Here is a 26,683-nt window from a genome sequence, read left to right as displayed (position 1 = left end):
ACCTCAAAACAAGTAATTCGGTTTAGATTTAAAATAGATAATCTGTACAATAGTAACCTTTCCTCTTTTTGAGGTCTAAGAGAAAACTGTGAAACATAAGGAAGCTTTAAAGAAGTCGAACATATATTTAGTAAGATTTGGAGGAAAAAGGAATTACAATAAAAAAAAAAGAGATTATTTTTGTTTTGTTTTGGTATTGACAACTTCAATTTAATTTTTTTAAAAATAACAGTGCTTTAGTAATAACACTACTCTACCTTAGGTAATTATAACTAATAGTTACCTAATACATATTTTTTGTTTTTTTTAAAGGAGCTCAGCTCTTAATTTTTTTGTAATTAAGATTACTTAATAATTAATTGTTCATGGTTATAGATTTTTTCCCATATTCAGGTAGTTTGTTTTTTATTTTTTAATCAGTACAAGAAACATTTTTTTAAAAAAAATTAAAAAAAACAATACTGGAAGGGAGAGCAGTATTAATGTCTGTGTATAATATTTATACAAGGAGCAGATCCAAAATGTAGAAGAATTAATGGACAAAATTTAATAAATTAATAATACGTTTTTTGTTTTAGTTTAGCTATTTTTTAACTATTTATTAAAAAAATAATAATAATAACTTAAGTCCATTCATGCCCAATATTATTAAACATTCAACCATACCCACCATTTATCTAATTAAAAACTATTAAAAAGAAAGAAAAAGAACAAAAAAACGCAAGTATAAGGATTTATCAGTTAATAAATCAAATAAAATGAAATACCAAACAAAAAAATAAACGGAGAAAATTAAGTATAAGAAGGAGAAATGTACATAAATAATAATAATTTAGTTGATGACGCGCCTTAAATTTAAAATAATAATAATAATAATAATAAAAGGAGGTCCATGGACATTTCTAGTGATGGATACAACTTCCCTCATTCTCTTTTTTTTAAATAAAAAAATAATTAAATAAATTATACATTTTACCCTATAACAAAAAGAGCATACACAATATATAATACAAGTTACAATACTATTTTTGAGTTTATTTTAGGGTGGGGTAGAAAGAGGCACAGAATTCTATTTATGTGGAAAAATGAAAAAAGTGGTTATTTTTTACACCTTTAAAAAAAAAAATTTTTTTATATATATATAGGAGTAAACGATTTTTTTTTCTTTATAAAATACAACACCGAGATTAAATATATTTTTTTATATATACGTGTATATATATATAAAGTTTTGTATTTTAATTATTTTTTATTTTTAGTTTATTTTATATTTTCAAGAAGACATATATAAGTATTTATAGTTTCACCTTAATAAATGTTTCTGGATTTTTTAAATTTCTTTTTTAATTCTCTACTTGGAGTGAACATTTTTGTTTCTTATTTTTATTTATTTTGTGTGTAATCATATTTTTTGAAATTTTTTGCAATTATTTTATATATAACTATATTGATGAATACATGGTTATACTTAGTTTTATTTATTTATTTATTTATTTTTTACTGATTCAAATTTATGAATTTATTTTTATTAAAGTGAATAAATAAGTCTGTATGCTCTATAATACACAATATATTATATTAAACTAGAAAAAAAAGAAAATGATAATAAAAAATCCAAGTTAAAAAATAATGATAAAAATCACAAATATATTAATTTTGTACAATATAATCAACCGTTTACCTATTTATTTTTCAATTGCTGGGATGGCAAAATTTTAAGGGATAAATATATATATTTTTTCAAAATAAAAGTAATTAAGAAGACAACTACAAACAACACCTAAGGGGAGAATAGGTTATACCTTTTTTTATGAACTATTCTTTTGAAATGTTTAAGAAGATTACAATAAACAGTGTGTGTGAAAAAATTTTTAAAAGAGAAGGAAAAATAATAATTTTTTTTTTTTTTTGTATAAGGAAGAGGATATTTTTTTACAAGAAAATAAAAGAAATTTAAAAAAGAAAAAACTTAAATTTACAAAATATTTAATGTCTTTTAACTTATAAATTTAATTAAAAAAAAAAAAATTAACAAAGTAAAATTAATAAAAACAAAGAAAATAAAAATACAGGAAAAAAAAAAATTATAAATCTGTCAGGGTTTTCTTGGGAATGTGAAAAGAGGTTTTCCTAAACAAAAAGTTACATTTACTAAAAAAAGTGAATTTTCTTTTTATTTATATGATATACTAATAATTTGTTTTATAGATTATTTTTGTCAAATATGGATAAAAATATTTGTTTATGTGAAATTTGCCTTTATATTCTTTACTTATAGGAGAAAAATAGGTTTGTTTTCACTTTTTGCTTGGATCTACAAAATTATAATATTCAACAAACAAAGAAATGTCTGTTTTTTTATATATATGTATAAATTAAGAATATAAATAACACATATATAATAATTATAACAATATTTCTAATTTTTTTTGTTTTTTTTTTGTTTTTGTTTTTTTTTTTTTTCCTTTTTTACAAAAATTTACACAGATATTTTTTTAAATTTTTTATTAATTTATTTATATTATATGTTAGAACGTTGCATTCACTTAATATTGATACCACTGAAAACATCAAAGCCCACTGAGAGAATGTCAATTTGTGGTTGTTTTTTTTTTTTTATTTAATTAATTTTTATTTTTTTTTTAAACTTTTTTTATATTATTTTTTTTTTAGGCTCAATTTGCCAGATCGAGAGGTTTTCCCACAAGAAAAGCAGTTAATGCATTTCGCATTTTTCTCAACACGTTGCAACAATTCACTTCGATGTCATCATGGTTACAAATTCTGAAACAAAATTTATTATAATACAAAAATTAATTCTGGCTTGACATTTATTTTTGTAAAGATTAGTTTTTAGGTGAAGTATAACTTGTTTTTTTGAATTTTAAATGGGCAAAATTTTGAATGTAGACTGTTTTTTCCATTCCCAAACGCTGAATTAAACAGAATAAAATAAAAATCCAATACAATAAAAGAATAAAATTTGTGTGCGATTTTGTCCCGAAAAAAATTTAAAAAAAACGCAAATATAATTTTTATTCAGTTCTTATAGAACGATTCATTATTAATAAAATAAACTTTTTGGAGCTTTGAGGAGAGGTAAAGAGAGGTCAGTTGAAAAAGGTTACTTTACTTTTTATTTTTAGGCAAATTTTTTAATCATCATCAAGTGTGTACAATTTAAGTAAACAACAAAATAATGCATTTTACGGTTTTGCCCACTCTTAACATCTTAAGATTCATTTTGGTAGGTATTTTTACTCATAACATGGAAGACACATTAAAATATTTCCTTGCAATCTAACAGATATAAACGATTGTCGGGTTTGTTGAAAAACTCTAACTAGAACCAAGGCAAAACAAACTTTGATGGTCTGTGACTTTTGGATAATTTGAATCAAAGAATCAGAGATTTCTTTCCAATACCATTAGTGAGTGAAACACATCTGAAGGCAAGTCGCAAAAAATATCCAATATCCAGATCTGCTAAAACTATAGGGACAAGAGCAAAACTTCATCAAGTGACAGCTGATGATGTGTTCTTTAAAAAAAAAAGAAATTGATAAATATTTAGCCAAAAAAACTATCAATTATTAAATAGCTCAACGAAACACATAAATTCAGAAATGAAATCAGTACTGAGGAACTGAAAATGGCTTTAAAAAAATACATTAAAAAAAAGGCTTATTTTTCTAATATGGCAAACTATATAAAATATGTCTTCAGGTATTTTGGAATATGACTTCTAAAAGATTGTGAATTCTAACGAGAGAATATCCTTAAAATAGAGAAAATGTATTAAGAGGAGAATTGATCAATGAAATTGTGAGAGAGTTCAGCATTTCTATTGATTGCGACATTGCAATTAGAGAAAAGAAGTAAGGGTGTTGCATTCTCTGATCATGAATTCGTTCCCGTTCGACTTTACGTGATTTCTGAATCTTTATTGCCACACAAAATATAATTTACACCCTAACAATGGGCTCAGCTTGCCCCGCTTTAGTAATCGCAAAGAAATAAGTTTTTTTCTGGTCCAATGATGATGATGATTTTACCGCTCAGATTTGTTTGTTGTTAAATTATTTACATACAATCTTGTTGTTACAATGATATCACTCTTAAAGTTAATAAAACAATGTTTTCAACTGACCAATCTTCCAAGAAGCTTCAATAAAAATCAATTTCATAGTTTCAGAAAAATAATAATAATCAAAGTTCGCAGAAAAAAACTTTAAAATGGCTTTATTTCTTTAAATAATTATTTTGCTATTAAACATACATATTTCTTTCAAATATTTCAATTATAATAATAGTAATAACAATAATAATGAATAAAAATAATAATAAAAAAAACCCTACCATTTTGCCTACAAGTGTGATTATTCATGCAAATAATGCGGAAATAAAAGGGCATGCATATATATATTTTTTTAAATTTTATTAAAGAAGAAATTGGTCAAAAAAATGTAATTTTAAAAAAAAAATTATTTTGGCACGATTTATATTTTAAGTATGTGTCATAAATTAAAAATAATATATTATATATATCATTGTATTCGATATAATTAATTATAAACCCAAAATGTGCAAAGTTGTATGTGAGCTTTAAAAAGTTTCTTTGTCATGTCGAGTTATTCATAAAAATAATATTAAAGAAATAAATAATTACTATACAACACCCATAAAATATTTAATTAAAATTAAATATTTATTTGAAATAGAGGGCAATAAAAAGTAAGGAATTGTTTCATATCATATTAGAGATTGATCGAAGAGTTTGAACGCTTTCTGGCCAAACTGTGCTGTGGGTGAGAGACAATATTAAATAGTGCTTATATAGAAAATAATCAAATCCAAGTATTTTTTTAATTTCTTTCATTGAAATAAAATTTGTTTTTTTTTACACCATCACCGATTTCAAATTACAGATAATAAAACATTAAATTCACAATATCTTGTTAACAAAGATACCAAGGAGGTTAATGGAGGAAGGGGAGATAAACAAGTGGTTCTATTAATTTCACTTTTTATATTACAATCGAGGATGAAGCTATATTATTTTAAGGAAATGTATGACACAAAGAAGCCTAAGAAATCTTTGGGCTACAAAATGTAGGATGAATTAATATAGGGATAAAAAAAACAAAAATAAAATTAAGTTACTAAAATGCAAAAAGTGCGACTGATAGAAAAATTTATTCCGACTTCACTGCACTCATAATTTAACAAATATTTCATGAAATCGATAATTATAATATTCAGGCTGGCTTTACGTCCAACTACCAATTAGGTGCCGTGGACGGAGGCGACTAGCAAACATACTTTACTGTAAATTAACCATTAAGTAAAATCCAAGGCCTAGAGACCGGGAATCGAACCCAGTACCATAATGCACCTTAGCTTTGCGGGCCTCGCCTTTAACCGATTGGCTACCGTGGCGCCTAAATGATGAATTATAATAGTTTAAGCAGTTCCGTGATCATTGGTTGGTGCATACTGGAAAGCCTTTCACAACAACTGTGTCGTTTTTCTATGCCAGTTCTCTTTGATTACCAGCGAAATCTTCTGTCACATTATCGGAGTAACAGCAGAAGCAGCTAGTAATAAAAATTAATGGATCGCTCAAGGATGGCAGTTATGAAAGTAATGCTCTAAAATTTTCCTTATCTTCAAATCTCTAAGAAATATAGACTCTTTTAAAAGGCGAACCTCCAAAAAAAAGAAAAAAAAAAAGCAGCCTTCCATCTTGAATGCAATGCTGTCTGTATAAGGTGCCCAAATTTCTAAGGCTTCCATTTCTTTAAAGAGACAAATCTCCCGAAAAACAAAACCTAATATTGGCAAAATAGGGGCACCGATGTAAGGTAATAATAATACACTATTCCTTCAGTTTCCTTATCCCATCCCTTAGACCTTCGGATTGACCGTCACACTAATCTTGACTAAATGACTGCCCGACAAAATCAAAATTCTCAGGCATCTTTTCCTGCCTGATCCTTCTTATAAAGCTTTTAATCTGGAAACATTCTTCTGTGCCTCTCCAAATTCCCATATACTTTATCTGTAATTTCTCTGGACCCTTATCGCCCGATCATCATCAGTATGGGACATGAATTTTCAGATATTCGAAAGAGCTTCACGTTATTCTTCTGAGCAAAAAAATTTCCAACTAATTCTTCTATATTCGTCAAATAACTTAAAACTCCACCATCGGATTTGCTTAAAGTATTTAAATGAAGCTATCAGAAAAATTCCTTCCACAATAGGCAATAACATTAGCAGTGTTAGGTAACTTTTTTCCCACCAAATTTTTTACATTTAATTACGTCTGACACACTATATGTTAAAAAAAATTTCAGTTGATTACAAAATTTAAAATTTTCTTTTTCAAAAGTTTAGAAAATATATTTTTACACAATACGAGGGTCGTTTGAAAAGTCCGTGCAAAAATAAAAACTACTTAATTTTTTGGGGTAAACCTTTTTTATTTTTCAACATAGTCTCCTTTTAGGCTTATACACTTCGTCCAACGCTGCTCTAGTTTGTTGATCCCTTCCGAATAATAGGATTTGTCCAAGTCTGAAAAATAGCCATTCGTTTCTGCAATCACCTCCTCGTTTGAATAAAATCTTTTTCCCGCCAGCCATTTCTTCATATTGGGGAACAAATAGTAGTCCGAGGGAGCCAAGTCTGGAGAATAGGGGGGATGTGAAACGAGTTGGAACCCTATTTCCATTAATTTTGCGACCACAACTGCTGAGGTGTGAGCTGGTACGTTGTCGTGATGGAAAAGGACTTTTTTGTGGGCCAATAGTGGGCGTTTTTCTTGCAGCAAGGTTTTCAAACGGTCCAATAACGATGAATAATATGCACCTGTAATAGTTTTACCCTTTTCCAGATAGTCGATGAGGATTATTCCTTGCGAATCCCAAAAGACAGTCGCCATAATCTTTCCGGCCGAAGGAACGGTCTTCGCCTTTTTTGGCGCAGATTCCCCCTTGGGTAACCCATTGTTTAGATTGTTCTTTGGTCTCAGGAGTGTAGTGATGTATCCATGTTTCATCCACAGTGACGAAACGACGCTTAAAGTCCTAAGGATTCTTCTAGAACAGCTGCAAACCGTCCTTGCAACACTTCACACGATTTCGTTTTTGGTCAAGCGTGAGCAATCGCGGCACCCATCTTGCGGATAGCTTTGTCATGTCCAAATGTTGATGCAAAATATTATGTACCCGTTCATTCAAGATGCCCACAGCACTAGCAATCTCACGCACCTTCACTCTTCTGTCATCCATCACCATATCATGGATTTTATCAATGATTTCTGGAGTAGTAACCTCAACAGGGCGTCCAGAACGTTCAGCGTCACTTGTGCCCATATGGCCACTCCGAAAATTTTGAAACCATTATAAACTGTTCTAATCGAAGGTGCAGAGTCACCATAATGTTTATCAAGCTTCTCTTTAGTCTCCTCAGGCGTTTTGCCTTTCATAAAGTAGTGTTTAATCAACACACGAAATTCTTTTTCGTCCATTTTTTGAAAATCACTCGACTTCCTCGATTCAAACGAATGCCAAACACAAAGAATTAGACCGATCTGGCTGAAACTTGGTGTGTGTTCTTCCAAGAGATGCTACTAACTAAACATAACCTCGATACGCGCCAGTGGTGCTATCTCTCTGACTTTGCACGGACTTTTCAAACGACCCTCGTATTTCTACTATTAATTAGTTGCCGTGGAATTGTATTTTACTAATGCAGAGGTGTTACATCCGGCATTCCCTCAATCAATAGTTTTTTGTTTTGATTCTTTATTAAAGAGGCAACTGCTTTTACGAACTACTAGATCTACTGAGCCCATCACTACCACAAATTAAAAGAAACTGGACAGATGCTAATTCAAAAGCAGTTTTCCCTTCAAAGAAGTTCCAGGAAGGGCGAGCAGTTGGTAGTTGAGAATATCCACTTCCTCGAGAGAGAGAATATCACAACCCCTCCTCTACAAGAGCCATCCTCCAACATAACTATAAGAGGGTCCGTCAGGTACCCAACTCTAGTGAGTGTCTAGAAAGATAATCATATCAAATTCTATTCTTCCATTTCCACACCTGAACAGTGCTAATGTTTCTGTTTCATGAATTACCTACTTCAGGCACCCTCTTTCACACAGTGGCGGAATTCTGCCGCATAGAACAGCAGCATTCCCTTATATTAATCCATTTCAACCATTTTTTGAAAAACAAATCAGTTTTTCTTCCTTTCTGGAACCAACAAATCAAACTACGCCGTAACTCTCAACCACTTCCTAGAGGGTGCCCTTTTCCAATGGCCAACCATCTCTCCATACCCTATTTCTTCTTACCCGAGACCGGCAGCGTTCCCTACATTCACAGTATCACTTCCCTTCAGAAGATCTACCCTGAAAATTCGGTACTCTTTTTAAGTATCTGAGAACACATATAAATCAGATAATAAACTTTCTACGAGTAAGTATTGAGGATAATAGTAAATGAAATCTGTGTGGCGAGATGTATTCTTAATGTGTATCCAACTCTTGTATTATCGGCTAGGTACATTACGAGTGTATTCCAGTGCATATCAACTCTAAAACACAAACTAGGTGAAGTAAAACACAATCTAGAGTGAAACTCGATTTTTCTCTGTTATTGCATTTTTCAAAACTACTGAGAAATTTTCTTGAAACCAGAAAATCGTTCAAAAAAGAAATAACATAGGTGATGTGAGATACTTTAATAAATAATGATGAAATTGAAAACAGGTGGAAAATGTAAATAAAATTATATTAGTATACCAAATAAAAACTGTAAAATGCTTTCAGCGAAGAGACATCTAATTTTCGATTTTCGGACAAATCCAGTCGGACAATTAACGAACTTGTTTTCTATTTTAATGACGAATACACATGCGCTCGGCCATAGTTTTGGACTTTTTTATTCTTGACAATGCTTTTATTTCAGCTTATTGAAAGTATAAAGTATATCTCTACTTCCTTCATGCCTAATCTGGAATTTTTACAATATAAGAAAGGACATCCGCAGAAGGTCGTCTTGCTTCATGAGTATACCCGGATGTGGAGCGGCCAAAAAGACAAGCTTTCTGTTGCCACCGGCACTTCAGGCTTCAAACTTCAACCTGCCATTGTGGCACCAATCAGATAAGATCTTCTTACGTCGTTCTCGTGGATTTGTGAACCACGCCTGCCTTCTTATTGTCCAGAGGAATACATGGGGGATTACGGGAATAGACAAAGCCTATTTCCTAAGCAAGCAACAGGTCTGATCAGGTGACATCCATTCCCAAATAATAGGTATTTCTATAGAAATGCAACTAAAATATGAAGGCTTTGGATATGTTTTGTGATTAAGTGTATCCCCAGGAATCTGCTCGAATAAACCAGTTTTTCACCCGTTAACTAACCTTCATTTAAACTATTAGTAAAAAGTAGGGTTTTTTTTTTTATTATATTAAGGAGGCTGAGGACTCACTCGTTAGTGTGTCAGTGTTCCCAGGGCCGGATTTTCCTATAGGCTAACTAGGCTTCAGCCTAGGGCCTAAAGATCAAGAGGGGCCTACATTCAAATTGTTAGCAAAATTAAAATTACACTATTCTAAAAACAGTACCAATAACAACATGTTTCATTTAACTTATTGATATATATCACAGTGGTGATGTATTTTATTATCTCTCATGTAATTTACAATCCTAAAAATGGGAGATGAAAGGGCCTCATAAGTGGAATAGCCTAGGGCCTCTTTTCATCTAAATCCGGCCCTGAGTGTTCCCTTCAAAAAAAAAAAACAAGTGAGAAACCAACAGGGGAACCGAATAAGAAGAAAAGCAGATAATGGCGTAAAAGGTGGTTAACAAGAGTTCACTTAACACTTTTAATTTAGAGTCTTTTTGCCACTTGATTTCAAATTGTAGTCCTGAATCTGCGGAGAATTTACTAGGTCTTTCAGAAAAAAAAAAAATCTGGGGGACGCGCTATCCCCAAAATACTTGGATCCTCCAAAATGCTTCTTTAAAAGGACAACTAATCTTCTCGTATTATACGCAAATTTGCTCACATTTTTCAAAAAAATAAATTGGTACACAAATACTTAATTATACATATATGTGTACATTTTTTTTCTATTGTTTTGATTTTTTCATTTTTCTTTTTGAAAAATTGGTTAAAATATTAGTGCTTAAGTCATTCATATTTTAAATTTCCGTAAATTCAGTAGAGTAATAAAATCTGATACAAAGCAATAGTTATATTCAAGCAAGTGGGTTAGCCGATACTGGTTTCTAATGCGGAGATCCCGGGTTCGAATCCAGTTGCCTGGCCCTTAGATTATTTTTTCTCTTAGGAGCTTCTTACAGCTCATTGTCCGGTGATGGACAGTGTTGTCTGTAACGAGAGTACACTGACCCGAGGCCGGCAGTGAACTGAAAAAAGCTCCGAGCGCCAATAACCTCAAATGCTGACGCGCTTTAAACTAGAAAATAAATAAATAAATAAAATATTGATCAAAACAACAAAACATTGATTATATTTAACAAAATGAGGTTTAGAATGTCAATTATTTCTAAAGTCAAGATTTGTTTTTATTTTTACAGTTTGACTCCACTTCTTTTCAACAAAGAGTGCCTGCTTGATCATAAAAAAATAAATTAATAAAATTGTCGCCTCACCTAATTATTGAAATATTGTAATAAGTTTTAATTAATATTTTAAAAAAATAATAATTATGAAATATAAATATAAGAGATTAAAAATCAACAACAATCTTGTATCATTTAAAATAAAAAATACACCTATAAGATATTTAAAAGATACCAATATATATAAGAGATATGAAAGATAAAATTGAAATTTGATTAAAAATATGGATAAAATAGTAAGTAGAAAAAAAAATTATAACATTACGCCGTCAGAGAAAATGAATGGCTGTGTTTGTTGGATTAAAAAAAGGGGGTTGGTTAGGGTACTAATGGGGAGGGAGATCTCATTCTGGTTTCTGAAGTCTGGTGACAGTGGGGCGGGTGGTAACATGCTATGATCGATGATGCTACTCTTTCTGATCATGCGAGACCTCTTGAACGAGACTTGGTTCTCTACTGGGAATACACCACACAAACTCTTCTCTCCCATTAACTACTAAAACACACCACCCTTCTCTACAAATTACTAAATTTATGTACATTGAGTCCTATTTTTTATATTATTTATATATATTTTTTCAAAAGTAACATAAAATTGATGGAATATAAAAAAAAAAAAATGGAAGCATTTTTTACAATATTCCTTATTTTTATTTATTTATTTTTAACAAAAATCAGTAAACACTGTGACAAAGAATTGGCAATAAATGTCTTACTATCACCACTGAAAAAATATGTATGTAACGAAATTACACGTATGTATTCATTCCTAAATAAAATTAGCGACCATTCTATTTTTCAAATAGAAAATTTTGTTTACATCAGAAACTGGAGTAAAATGTTTTAATATACTGCTTATTAATTTAAAGGCAAGTGATGTAGAATGGAATTAATAAAAAATCGATACAAAAATATGAAATAGTGTGGAATCTAAAACACTTTTAACAATTTGTGAAACCATTTTTAAAGAAATAAATGAATAAAAATTATAAGCGCTAGCAAATTTATATTTGCTTGAGATGTTGATTTGGGCGATTTTTATAATTTTTGTATATACATTTCTTTGTGCTTTGTGATTTTATACACCTGTAATTATACTAATCAAATATGGCCACTCGCAAAACACAAAACTATTGCATCAGTGAATGATACTCTATAGTGAAAAATGGATACGCTTCATTGCAATAAATAGATATATGATGATTAGTTTTTTTTTTTTTGAAAAATAGTCATTTTAAATGTACCGGTTTGTTTTGGTTTTTCAAGTTGGTATGTACTGGGGGAAATTCTATGGGAAAGATAGGTTATAGAAATGGATTAGTGAGTCTAAAATAAACACTCTTTATTTGCCTTTAAATTATAACTAATTTAGTGATATACCTTCAAATTGACATAAAAAAATACCTTTAGGTTGTAAAATTAAAGAGGTGCGCTAATTTTAAGCAGGTATGCACATTTCTATGGACAGGGGACAAGATGTAAACTAAAACTTCCAACAAAATAAGTGAGTTTGTGTGGCACTAACACAATGAAAACAAAAATTTTCAATTTTAAAAACAATAAAAAAACCAGGTTTTTTTTTTGTTTTATGTGAAATAATACGATTTTATTTTATTTTTAAAAAAACAAAAACGAGGGTTAGAAGAAAGTACATGCCCTAAGAGATTGTAATTTTTTTTTTTTTTTATTTTTTTTTATTTTGGTGAACTAATCGGTGTTGGTTGTTCAACAAACACAACTAACATGACATTCCTTTTTTTAAAGCATACGTGTCTCACTGACCGAGCATCGGTTGAAAACTATTCGAGCAATAGTATGGAAATCTGCAAGGAGAGACAGCATGGTGTCATGATAATAAAATACAGAAACTATCGACAAAAGAAAAGTATTTTAGGTATTGTTTTTGCTAAATTTTTAAGAAAAGCGAATTTCAATGAAAAGAAAAAAAAATTAATTAAAATTCCCAAAAAAAGACAAGAAATAGAAATCTTATATGTAACAAAATTTATTAAAAATTCATATCAGTTTTTTTTAAAAAAAAAAAATCATGTTAATATAATAATAATTAACAAAAAAGGAAGAAGAATTCGATTTGCATAAAGAGATAAGTCTCAGTGGCGTATTCTCCTTAAATGCAAGGCATGCATACGCTGCTTACCTAAATTTCATATATTTTATTTAATACGTTTGGAATTATTATAAATTTAATCCCGAAAAGTTCACAATTTTAAACTAACCTCCAGATGTTTTGATTATAATCTTTCTTTGTCTTCTAAATACTGACGTGCAGCGCCACATTATACTCGGCAGATATGTTCACAAATCATCCAATGAAAAGAAAATTTAAAGGCTTAGAAAGAATGGCTGGGGTATTATATTATTATTATACAATCTTAAAACTACACGAAGTACGACATTAACTGTTCTGAAGAGTGCAAGCGAAAGAGTGTAGCCTAGCTATTTGTGATATCTGTTCGCTTTTATTGGAGGGCAAATTTAACAACAACTGACTGCAGGATTTGGGGGGGAACACTTCCCAAATTTAAGGATTTAAAATTCATGCATTTGAGAACTTTTTTTTTTTATATCATCTCTGGCTCTTAAGACATATTGTCTTTTATTGAACTATCAAGAAAGACTTGACCGAACATTTATTTGAGTGGAAGATCAACATTGCCAATCTATTTGGCCGTACACAGTTTTAAACGCGGGCAAGGTACAACTTTTACTTGAAACTATGTAAGAGATAAGTTAGTGAAGTATTTTATTGTACATTTGCCTCGGTTCAAAATTCGGGACACGCCACTGAGTTCATTTAATAAAAATTACAATTTGGGTAAAAAAAATAAATAAATAAATAATAAAAATCGTGTTGTACTGTGTAGTTTGTAGTTACGTTTCTGTATTTGTTCAATTAAAATATTAGATGCAAAATTATTATGTTCTATGTAGTCTTAGTATATTGTAACTTATGTTCCTTGTGCTCATTCCAAAAACAAAAAAAATCTATTTGACTAGAATAAAAAAAAGTACCCTGCATTAATCAATGCTTTTTTAAAAAAAAAGTACACAAAAAAATTACAACTAAAATGTATACATTCCTAATATAAGATAGATGGATATGTGTGCCCTTTTTATTAGATTTAAATTGAAGTACAAAAAAATAAAAATAAAACTATTATTTTAAGTTAAAAAAGAAAAATAAATAAAATAAAGACGACTCACCCTCGTAGTTGACTTGGCCATCACCGTCGATGTCAGCCTCACGGATCATCTCATCCACTTCTTCATCAGTTAACTTCTCACCAAGGTTAGTCATCACGTGTCGTAATTCGGCTGCCGATATAAAACCGTTTCCATCTTTATCAAATACTCGGAAAGCTTCTCGGATTTCTTCTTCACTGTCTGTATCTTTCATCTTTCTAGCCATCATGGTGAGGAATTCCGGGAAATCAATGGTACCATTGCCTAAATTATTGTAAAAGTGTTAAAATAATATTTTACGAAGTTAAATAAAAAAGTTTGAACATGTCCTTTTTGCATGCTCAATTATCAAGGTTTATTCAAAATTTAAAAAGCCTCCTTAAACACAAGAGATTCCACACCTCCGGCCTAGCAATTTTCTACAAAATCGAAATTTTGACGACACGCCTTCGCTAAATGGAAAAGAGATGAAATGTCTCGTAATATTGTAACAATAAAAGCATAGCTCTTTTAGGGTATTCTCACTGGCAGAGGTAGGTGGCAACAAGAATGGCTTGGGTAGGATTCTCAGCAACGATCTATGATACCGAAGAAAAATTTTTGTTTTACGAGGAAAAAGAAAAGAATAAGGAAATTGGAAATTTAGCCTACAGGCTAAAGGACGCACAAGATATAGAGAGAGCATTGGGTTGTAGAGGCCCTAGGCTAGGGAGAGAAAATCTAAGGAAAGCCAGTTGGACTGGAAAGGTAATTTTTTGTATTTTAAATGACCGATTCAAAATTCATTGCATATCAGCGATGATTGGACGAACCTCAACAAACAGATGACGAACTGCCTTTGCGTTCGGAGGGAAGCTGCGAATAATTTTCATTCAAGATACTGTAAAAGAGTGCTTTGGAGAAACTGATGGTATCATTGCTTCGGTAAAAAAAAACACACTTGCCCAACTACTTTCCTACAATCTGATGAAAGAGTGCCGGCTACAGAACATGCAATTCAAGATACGAATGAATGTGATCCGATAGCCGGAAGAGAGAGACTGCAAAAAAAGATTGCCTGAACAATATTAACTACATGCCCCTTAAAATGAATTAGTTCCTCCGCGCGGATGGTACTTTTTGCCTGAATCTTTATAAGAGTACAATCCAACGATACCAAAAACCAGATAAACCTTGCCTTACCTCAGAATAATAAAATATTTCCTTAGATGGATAATAATAATTACAGATTAAAACTCAGGTCACCCCATTGCCAACCTGAATAAAAGCAACAAATGAAGGATAGATGTCACAACAGTACAGTGAGGGTACTTTTCCGTTAGCCGGGCGCAAATGTCGCCAATTGTGAACCAAACGCAAGCCAAGTCAACGGAAAAAAGTCGAAAACGTTCAACTATAAACAAATATTAATTGATAGTAAGCAAAACAAGTTCAACTATAAACAAATATTAATGAATTGTAAAGAAAACAGTTTTTCCCAATACTGTTTTTCGCTTGCGCCCGGCTAACGGAAAAGGACCCAAATTAATTTTCAAAAGTTAGCTATTGATGTTGCTCTCAATTAAAAGTTGCATGAGAAAGTTCACAAGTTGGAGAGAAATAAATTTTTAACGATTTCTTTTTAAATGCCACATTAAATGAATACCACCTAATTGAAGCTTCATACAAAATTCAACAAGAGTTAAAAACACAAAATGATATAATAGATGGTAGTAAATTGTCTACCGAATCAACAGTAATTCTATTAGGGTTGAAGTTATCGAGTAAAAAATTATAAATTTCCTTTTAAAAAAGCATACTTAAACGAATCCAACTATACAGCATTTTTCTAGAAGTGCAAGACACAAATCAGTTCGTGCCAACCTGAGGTCAGCAAGTATAATTCTCTCATTATTAAGTATCAGACAAGAGAACTGAAGAATTTACAATAAGCGCAAATGGGTGCGCAACGAACTATTGGGTTGGGATGGCCTATTAGGGTACCTGCATCTTTGGAAATTCTTTGCAAGCAAATTATACTGAATCCATTAAAATTAGACTTAATATAATTTTGATAACTTGTGCGCCATTGAAGTGCAATATTTGTATTCAGGAATTTTAAACAATGACTATATTGATTTTCATCTCAAAAGATATATATATAAATATATATATATATATATATATATAAAAAGAACTAAATTAGAATAGTAAGAATTTATAAAGTACTTATAAACAATTTAGAGAATTTAACGAACTTGTACAGATTTCTTCAGAGGGGAGGGATTTGTAGGAAATCGTTAGGTATCTTCGCAGCATGTATACTTTCTACCCACAAAACAGCTCGCTAAACAAAACTGATTTTTCTATTTACGAAAAAATAAATAAATAATTTAAAAAATGGACAACTTAAATATAGCCAATTGCCACCACATATATTAAATACTTAAAATTAATTACAACTAATTCTTATCAATTAAAAATCGTGTAATTAAAAAAAAATAGGGCAAATAAAATATTTTTAAAACAAGAAAATATAAAAATAAATAGAATTTACCATCAGCATCAACTTCATTGATCATATCCTGAAGTTCTGCTTCGGTTGGATTTTGTCCCAGAGATCTCATTACTGTGCCTAATTCCTTGGTGGTAATTGTACCATCGCCATCCTTATCAAAGAGGGAAAATGCCTCTTTGAATTCGGCAATTTGTTCTTCAGTTAGCTGGTCGGCCTTTTATAGAGAAAACGGAAAAAAAATATATATATAAATTTAATGATAAATACATAAAAAAAAGTATGGGTCATGTCATGATTTTATTGATTTGTTGAAGTTATTGACATAACAAACACCCTTTTACAATGGAGATAGTGTCTGCATCATTCTCTGCGCTAAAATAATTTCTAAATGTAAAAATAAGTATTATTTTAGGCATTTTTTTTTTAAAGCTACATGAAAAAACTTCACTAATTTAAACACTATTGTCACGTTAAACTGCTTTAACATCCACTTATTTCGGTTATAGCTTTGTGAATTTAGAATCTATTTACATAATTTCCAATGCAACCATTAAAATATTTTTCAGGTTATGTAGTATAATAACTTTCAATTAATTTCTCCCAGAACAATAATTTTTTTATTTTTATATTCTAAGGGGCAAACTTATGGTAACTAATAAAATAACGGACAGAAGGAAGTCCCCTGTTACTATACATATGAAATAGTATTAAAATAGCCCAACTTGAAACGGGTGACACATCACAGGCTGGTGTAAATGAGTATGCGAAGGTAATCAATATAGCAGGGAGACACTCGTATGTTCATATGTAAAGAAAATAAATTATTATTTTTATAATATAAAGTTAGTGCCAAAGATTTGTAAGTGACACATTAAAAGGCCGACGGGAGGTCAAAATTGAATCATTTTTTTCTTTAATTTTTTTTAACTTAATTTTGTAAATAAAAAAGAAAATGTTATCCATAATTAATGGCAGTGATGTTTTAAATGTTAATAACTCATACATCTTTTTTTAAAAAACCCTCTAATAGTAATATAATTGCTAACTCAAAATGAAATCTTAATCCTTTGCAACTGAAAATATTTGTTAATTAAGTATTTAAACAATATTAAGATACTAAGATAAAGGTAAAATCTAACTAATAAATTGGGCTATTTTCAAATTAAATCTGCTTTTAAGGCTATGCGCTTTACAATTTTCACATTAAAAAAATAAAATAATAATTAGCACTATTATTGCCTAAGATTACTATGACGCTTAATATTCACACACAATACACAATAAAAGTATTATCCTTTAAGAAGCTTAAACAAAATAAAAACAAACGTACTGGGGCTTTAGGTATTTATTTCGTTATCATCAACCATTCAAAATTACACGAATAGAATGGTTTCACATTTCAACGAAACCAATAGATTATTTCTCTATTAATAATAATTAAAACCTCGAAAATAAACACATTGAGTTTACTGATCCTTATTCAACATACAACGCTGTAACAATAGCAAAATGTTAACCACATGTTTTTTTAGCTTTGCGTTCTTGACTTTTTTTTTTATTAGAGTACACACTACTGTATTTTAGTTATATAAAAATTTTCGTTTTAAAACATACTTTAAAATATGAAAATAGATAACAATTGAACTGAAAACAAAAATACTAAAAAAAAATAGCCCTTGAGTTAAGGTTGCAAGGTTGTAAAACGTAAGAGGGTCAACAGTTGCTCCTTCCATTCCACTTTTTAGCTTTCAACAAAAAATAATACTAAAACAATCGAAATTTCTTTTTAATCGTCTTTTATTGTAACAACTGACATAAAACTGTTATGTTTTATGAAACTCTAAGAATCACGTCTATCTTTAGGGCTCTATTTCAATGAGTCCACGAGGCTATCGAATTTCCGCTAGAAGTATGAATATTTTATAGTTTTAAGTCCCTCTAAATAGAATTTATAGATGTAAAGAGAAAATTTTGAAGATAAAACGTTTTAGAGATCCACCAATGATCAAAATAAAATTGTAGTTGTTTAAAAAAAAAAAATGGTCACCGTGGTTAAATTTAATGTTTTTTTTTTAAGTTGAAAATAAAGAAGGGAAAATGCTCAAAAACTAAAAACGGTTCGGATTTCTAACACGATATTCATTGTTTAAAAGAAAATAGAATTACTCACCATTTTTTAAGTTGATCCAACTAAAGACTAGTAAACACTGGCCGGTTTAACTACAAAAGTCACACTGCACCGGACTCTACTGGAATACTTCGAATTGTCGATGTTGGTGATGACGTCAGAGAAATGTATTCCTCCGCTGCTGTAGTAAAGAATATTTTAAAACTCTTATACACAACACTTTTTTAATAATATTATTGATAAAACTAATAATATTTAAACAACACTATAACTTTTAAAATAGAAATTAAACAAGCGATCTTACTATTTCAGACTCTGATAGTGGATTACGTTTTGTGTGGGCAAGTGAAACAGCTTTATAGGTGCTGGGTGCGGTCTTGTTTACAAGAGTTCCCAACAGCCACACTAAGCTTGCTTCTCATTGGCTAATACGCACCTGCAATGCGTCAAGCGCTGGCGTCTACACTCTCCTCATTCAAGTCAACCTTTTGCACATTTCCTTTCTAAGGTTGTCTTTTTTTTCAAGCAACTAACCCAGACGTAATTCAAACGTTTACATATTCACAAAAATTTTTAAACTTTGAAATGATATGATAAATAAAAAATTAAGTGTAAACTTTATTACCAATTTTAAATTTTACCTAATTAATTTATCAAATTTTAATGTACTTAACCCATTTATGCAATATTTTTTTTTCCTTAGCATTTATTTCTTGATTTTTATTGCTAGTTTCGTAAAAATGCAAAATCCAAGGTAAACTATTTAATTTTTACTTTTAAAAATTGGCGCTTATCACAGCAGCTAGTGATATAGCGCCTGCGCTATTTGTAGGCGCAACTTTTGACCGCTTTTGTATTAACTCAGTACACAATTGTTTATTCTTTTTTCTTTTTTTTTAAACTACTAAACTATTTGAAATAGAAATTGATTTTTAGGCATTTTTAAAGTTCAAAGATTTTTTTATTATTATAGCATTTAAATCGCACAACAAATATCTTATTAGTGAAAATAAACAATCGATTCCTGCTGGGCTAGGAGAGTGCAGACTTGAGCCAGGTCCCACGAGCCGGGCTTCACTGCGGTGTGTCAGCCGTGACGAGCCTAGCTTATACAATGTCATTCATTTTTCCCTTTTTTTTTAACACAATTTTTCTTACATCTACTTTAATTGATAATAATCTGGACATTATTTAGTTAAATCGTCATAATTTTTTTGCTTTCTTATTTATTATATTCGTATTTTCTGTCAAATGGAATATAATAAACTGTTGAATGAACAATAATTTCTCTAGTGAGAGAAATCTGGTATGACCACTCACACGACTATCAATAAACTACAATTCTCGATGTTCTAACTTATAAATTTTCTTCTAACATCAATTGTCTATTACATCATTTCTTTTATTAAATATTTCTTAATGAATAGAATTACGGAATTTTCATCAAAATCGTACTTTCCCTGAAATGAGTGTCATTTTCCCCAAAGCCATCCACCCACAAAATGTGACTATAAAAGCAGAATTTTACTCACAAAATCACTCATCAATCAATTTGTACCATTTATAAACGATTTCAACTATAATTAGGTAAGCATTACATCGATAAAACAGTACCTTGTGATTAACGCGATAATTTAGCTTCGCCTAAAGTTTCCATTAAATGAGCTGATATTAATATTAGGTTATAACATCATCATCATAAGAGCTGTAATTATTTCTGAACAAACACATAATTGTAAATATTATAATTCTTAAAAAAATTAAAATACAAAAAATAAATATTTTCTATTTTAAAATGAATCAATTATAATGCACTAAATTACCGGACAATTTAGAAATTACCATTGAATGCTTTCAGAAAAATATTTGTTAGTTATTACTGAAAAGCTGCCATAGGTTTAATCCACTTTATTGAATAAAAAATTTAAAAAAATTATAGAAAATAAAATATGCCAAAAAAAGTTTTGATTGGCAAATGAAGTTGACGAGTGTTTACATCAGAACTATTTACAACCAACCAAATGTTTTTCAACTTTGAAAACACATTTATACTTTTCATTAACACCAACAGAGAAAAATGTAATATTTTAAAAACGATACACACAGGGATTTTTTACAAAATTAATTTCAGGACAAATCTAATACCATATCATTCTTCAAACCATTATTTTGACTACGTACAGCAAACATCTAAGATTTCCAAACGTACTTGTATCCCTATACTCATAACAGTAATTATGTTCGTCAAATAGCTCTCTAGCTAAGTGCCTACGCAGACTTAATCATTCCTGTTTAAATGGTCCGATAGGGTAAAATCGCTAACCTTATTAAAGGAAATTCTCCCCAAAAAATTAAAGTTCTGCTCTGTAGAAATTGTACTTGTATAATTTGTAATTTCATAAATTCTTTTCGTATAACAGAAGCGAATAGGTCACAACAGTAACTTAGAGTATACGAGGCTGTTCAGAGAGAAACCTAAAATAATAGTTTGTAGAGTAACTTCCTAAAAAATATATCAATGGAAATTGACCGAATAAAAGTGACTAGCAATTAGGTGGAGAATTTTACAGGAAGTTAATAGATTTGGCACTACAAGGGAATCCACATTTGGAACTGATCAGTTAAGAACTCTAATCTGTTTACAGCTAAAGGAGTAATTGATTGATGTCGTTATTCTTTTAGAAACCACAATCTCATTAGGGATACTACAAATTTAGTTTGTGTAAGTGCGGTTTGGTGAGGTAGTTTAGAACTAATCCCCGTTATCATGGTTATAGAACTGTCTTTTATTCAGCCCGTCCTCAAAGCAGATTTAGTTGGTATAATTTATTTATACGGCGGTATAATACCTTTCTTTGCTTTCATACTAGTCCTGCCATCATCCCAAACAACCACTCCTCAGACCAAATATCTACTTCCAAAATTTAGGCTTCTATCTTTTATTTTTTTTTTCGTACAAACGCAAACTTACTTTTAAATCCAAATTTCATGACTGAGTTTCACCAAATATACCCATTTTAAAGTTGGATGATTACGTACGAAAAGAATTCTCAAACCCTGTAGGTAGCCTGAACCACCAACTAGATATTTATTCTTGATAATGTTGACACTTTTGTCGGAAAGGTGGGGATTAAAGACCATCAAATGGAATGGCGTCTTTACAGAAGCGATTATTTATTATTATTTTTTTTTTTTGTGATTTAAGGCGCGTCAACATCTAAGGTTATTGGAGCCCGGAGCTGTTTTCAGTGCACTGCCGGCCTCCGGACAGTGTTCTCTCGTTACAAACAACACTGTCCATCACCGGACAGTGAGCTGTAAGAAGCTCCTAGGAAGAAAAAATCTAAGGGTCAGCAGCTGGATTCGAACCCGGGACCTCTGCGTGAGAGTCCAGTATGCTAACCTCATAGCTAATCCCTTCCCTTTATTATTATTATTATTATTATTATTACTATTATTAGGTATTATTATTATTAATTTTTATTTTTTATTTTAAAGAAGTCCAACGATTTTTTTAGAACTTTGGATTCTAAGTACATAAAGTTTTTTTCGGATTTTTATAAAAATAAGTTTTAAAGATTTGCATTTTACTAACAGTTTATATTACAATCACCCATTTTTAAGTTTAAACGCGGTGGATATAAAAGATTTTTAGAGATGACAATGGCGCGGCCATGGATGGTGGGCAGCACACAACTAAGTTCATTACATTTAAGTGATTAAATTTATACCTGACTTAACTTAAGGTAAGCCTATTTAAACAACTAGTTATGGAGAACAACTAAAAGTTAAGTAGAATTGAATACTAAAAGAAAGTTTGCCAATTGTCATAGATTTTGTGATAAGCGTTCGCGAAATTTAATTAAGTGTAACAAACGAGATTTATCAGTTATCAGAAAATATAAACTTTTACTAATTCTCATGACTAAAGTATGGAATTCCATGAATAAATAATCCTATAAAATTTCCCCTATCTATGTATCTATTAAAATGGCAAAAATCAAATTATTAATTTTGTTGATCACTAGCCAAAAAACCATAATAATAATAATAATAATGCATTGAATTTTATAAAATTGTTGTTTGCATCTCCATAGGTTGGAAAGTAATATAGAAATCGATGCAGGTTGAGCTGGTAGGGCGTGCCTTCTTTACTGCATACAACCTGGGACCTTGGAAATTACCTAAAAAAACGCTGTAATTATGCTAATTTTATAGACTCAGTGTGTGCGCGCGCGATAAATAAAAATTATTTAAAAAACAAAATGAGATTAATTGAATATTATGCTTTTAAAAAAAATTAATGAAGTATTGTAAGAGAATTAGTAATTTAAGCATAAACAAATAGTAATTAAATTTAAAATAAATCCTCTCAATTGTAATAATATTTGGTTTACTTCTTAGCAAACCTAATTAAGATTGATTTTTTCCTTATAATTCTCCCTGCTATTGTGTTATATTTGCACTCAAATTGAAACGAACTTTTGCAATAAACTATAGCAATAATCTCAAGACAACTTTGTGTTTTTGTTTTGTTTATGCGGCATTATTGATTTTTATAAACTTTATAAAGACACGAAGTGAGAAATGATTGTGTTAGTCATTCTTTTCCTTAATGCAATTAATAGATAGTATCGCATTTAGGTCTAAATTTTACAAAATCTAATAAAATTACCAGAAGTGATTGTTTAGGGGGAAATATAAACAGTTCTGGGATAAAGTTAGGCATTCTTTTAAAATATTTTAAAATTAAAAATTAAGTTCGTTAATTTAGGACTGGAATAACAGTCAACAAAGCCAAGACAATGGCCAGAGATAGGGACGGATGGAAACTTTTTTTGCAATCCTCTACACTGCAAGGTAGAAGAGGAAGAGAATAAGTAAGTAAGTAACTAAGTAAAATAAAGAACACCTACTACATCTGTGTCTAGCCCTTGTCAAGAACTTTTTTTTTTGTTTATTTGTATATAGCTCTAAATCTCAAAAATATCGTATTATCATCTAGTTTACCAACATTGAAGCTCAACATTCAGTATAAATTCGTAGCCCAAAGAAAAACAAATTGAGGTAGTACTTTTCAAAACGAGCATTGTATCAAGAGAAAATCCACATACTGAACGAGAATAAGAGAAAACCGTGCGCGGATTCACACCAGATTTTTTCAACTTGTTCTCAGGGGAGGAGAAAATTCCATTTTGCTAGAGCTCTCTCTCCCCCTGCACAAATTCTCTATTACTTGAAGTATTCTATTCACGCAGACATTACTATACTTATTTTTTTATAGCATTCTTCATATTCGCATTCCATAAAAACAACATGTTCGATTTTCAAATCAATTTCGAAAACGGCGAGAGAGTAGTTAAAAAATAAAAAACAAAAACTAAAAAGGACACAAGAATGTAGACAATAATATAAAGAATAAAACAAAACAAAAATACACATACTGATAAAATAGTACATGAATTATCAGTTTCAAAACAATGGTTTTGATAAAATGTTTGACGTCATCATGAATTAAAAATAAAACTGCGGAGGATCTCTTTTAGTTATTATTTATTTATTTAAAAAAAAATAATAATAATAAAGAAAGAGAGAAAAGTTCAGAACTAATCGACTGGAAGAAAGACAAACTGCACAAGTTTTCATTAAAGTGGTTGCAATTTTTATTCAATTGCAATAACATTAAAGGAAGAAATCCATATTTCTTCATAATATGTATAAAAAGTGCCAAACTTATGATAAATTATGTATTGTTACAGTAATCGTGAATAAAAAAATTGTTTTTCAATGCCACGATAATAGTTTCTTTTATGCACTTAATGGAAAATGGTTGGAAGACAATGTCTTAGAAAATAATTGATATAATAATTGATATTCTGATCTTTGAAACATGATTCAAATATGCTTTGAAACAACTATTACAAATAATACCTAACACTGGGAGAAACTGATGTAAAATTAGATAGATGAAACTTGTAGCAAAAAGATTTAAAGGAATATCGTTTAGACTTGAAGAATATCGCTCGTAGACTGTCCGTTGAAAATGGCTTAATAAAAATCAAATATAACGATAGATTGTCTGTACAAAAGGGATTAATAAAAATCAAATCTAACGATAGATTGTCCGTACAAAAGGGCTTAATAAAAATCAGATCTAACGACAGATTGTCCGTACAAAATGGCTTAATAAAAATCAAATCTAACGACAGATTGTCCGTTCAAAAAGGCTTAATAAAAATCAAATCTAACGATAGATTGTCTGTACAAAAGGGATTAATAAAAATCAAATCTAACGATAGATTGTCCGTACAAAAGGGCTTAATAAAAATCAAATCTAACGATAGATTGTCCGTTCAAAAGGGATTAATAAACATCAAATCTAACGATAGATTTTCCATTCAAAAGGGATTAATAAAAATCAAATCTAACGATAGATTGTCCGTTCGAAAGGGTTTAATAAAAATTAAATATACGATCATCTAAACACAAAAGATCTCTAATGGCACTCTTAAATCAAATAGAATGTGTACGCCCGTAAAGTTTACATGTGAGCTTTGACATAGAGTTTGCCTAGAGGTAGGCTAATCGCAAGTAAGTAAAGGCACATATGAAGCCTTAAGGACAGTACATGTTCCCTTAGACTTCTTCCTCCCACATAGTTCGGAATAGCCAACCTCTCTCCGTGGACTCCTAATTTCATAAACATTCTCAGCATCTGCTCTAGCTTAGCAAGTACCTTCAGCATTCATCGTCCAAGTATGAAGAGTCTACCTTGGGCACACTGAGTAGCAATTGTAGTGCGAGACAAATACATAAATGAAATCAAAATCTCTACACCAAATCGATTAATCAAGCCCAGATGAAAGTTCGAAACAAGTCAGGTGGATCCAATAAACATGCGACCAACGATGGAACAAATGGAAAGTAAGTTAGACGTGTAACTCATATCACTTTTTCTTTTTTTTTCGAAAATGCTTTTCATTTTCTTTTACACCTTGTTCAAATATTTTCTTTTCAGCTTTTGTTTTGCCATTGGCATATTATAATATGTCAATACATAATATAACCAAATATCCATGCGTCACAGAGCTGTTAGAGCCGAACTATTACGCATTTAGCTATGAATCCAACCTACCACATTTACACTCCAATAAATACAAGCACATCGTAACCTGCAAGACCAAACGCGACTCATTATGGCCAACTATCATGGCAGCAAGCATCCTGTTGGTTGAGGTGCAGCACTCATATTGCACGCACCTCTGTATCCTGCATACAGTATGAGTTGGTGCACCTGCCACTGCAACCAATCCTTGCACACATAATGCACGCACTTAAAGATTGCAATTGTTATTTTTTATGACATTGCTTTTCCAATTTTTTTTTATTCTTAATTCTCTAGGTTAATCGTTGGGCATTTCACTTTAGTTTTAAACTAGGAAATATTAATTTTACTGGAATTTTGAGATAACACTGCCATCCTATTAGATTGAAGAAAACGTATAATATTGAACAATAATATTGTTAACTATCTTTATTAGTAAACATTTTATGTTCAATTGCGACGTCGTTTGAGATGACATTCATATCAGATGTTTTTAACTAATTTGCTAATCTCTTTACATTGTCACATTAGAACAGTTTAATTTAAATAAATAAATAAAAAAAGTGAAGAATCAAAAGTTTGAGGTTAGTTTTGTGAAAATAAACAGAATGTTGTATAAATTGTGGCAGGTGCCACACATATGTATCTTATATTATTTAATTGATTCGTGATGTGAAAATAAACTCTTTTACTTAAGGCATATTTTTGTGCATAAATTATAAATTAAATTTTTTCATAAATTTTACTGAAATGATTATAATAAATAAAACTGATAGAATAGAAAAGCGGTAACCAGAAATAAATTTACAAGAAAATACAATGCAGAAATGCAAAAATTTCCTCATGTGACTAATTTTAAACTATAGAATTCCAAACAGTATTTAAGAAATAAAATGGCAAAACGGAATGAAATTCACAGCAGAACACTAACCTTGAAAAGTAAACCGGCTACAGATACGTAAAATAGAAGACTGAAAAAACTCGCGAAATAAATTGCTTTGGTCGAGAACTTGTTTGCTCGACAAGAGTAAAATACTATTAAATTGTTCAAAGTTATAATTCTTTAGTGAATATTTTGTC

General features: G+C 30.3%; 1 protein-coding gene across 7 annotated transcripts in view; it reads right to left on the bottom strand.

Moving 5' to 3' along the window:
• Nucleotides 1-2,416: 2,416 nt before the first annotated feature.
• Nucleotides 2,417-26,683, bottom strand: part of LOC141446634 (calmodulin) — a 139,164-nt gene continuing 114,897 nt past the window's right edge. For 2 of the 7 annotated variants that reach the window (XM_074113264.1, XM_074113249.1), the window contains 5 exons: nucleotides 18,541-18,679; nucleotides 16,410-16,584; nucleotides 13,895-14,137; nucleotides 12,452-12,492; nucleotides 2,417-2,784 (listed from right to left, as the gene is read on the bottom strand). In XM_074113264.1, coding sequence (XP_073969365.1) covers nucleotides 2,776-2,784; nucleotides 12,452-12,492; nucleotides 13,895-14,137; nucleotides 16,410-16,584; nucleotides 18,541-18,543 — 471 coding nt within the window. In that variant the 5' untranslated portion in view covers nucleotides 18,544-18,679 and the 3' untranslated portion in view covers nucleotides 2,417-2,775. Of the gene's footprint in view, nucleotides 2,785-12,451; nucleotides 12,493-13,894; nucleotides 14,138-16,409; nucleotides 16,585-18,540; nucleotides 18,945-26,683 lie in introns of those variants that run through there. The other 5 variants (XM_074113239.1, XM_074113273.1, XM_074113257.1 and 2 more) reach the window with 5 other exon arrangements.

Source organism: Rhodnius prolixus, unplaced genomic scaffold (genome assembly GCF_049639745.1).
Source record: "Rhodnius prolixus isolate KJV_2025 unplaced genomic scaffold, Rpr scaffold_1, whole genome shotgun sequence".
NCBI classification, from domain to species: domain Eukaryota; kingdom Metazoa; phylum Arthropoda; class Insecta; order Hemiptera; family Reduviidae; genus Rhodnius; species Rhodnius prolixus.
This window is presented reverse-complemented; position numbering and strand designations above follow the sequence as displayed.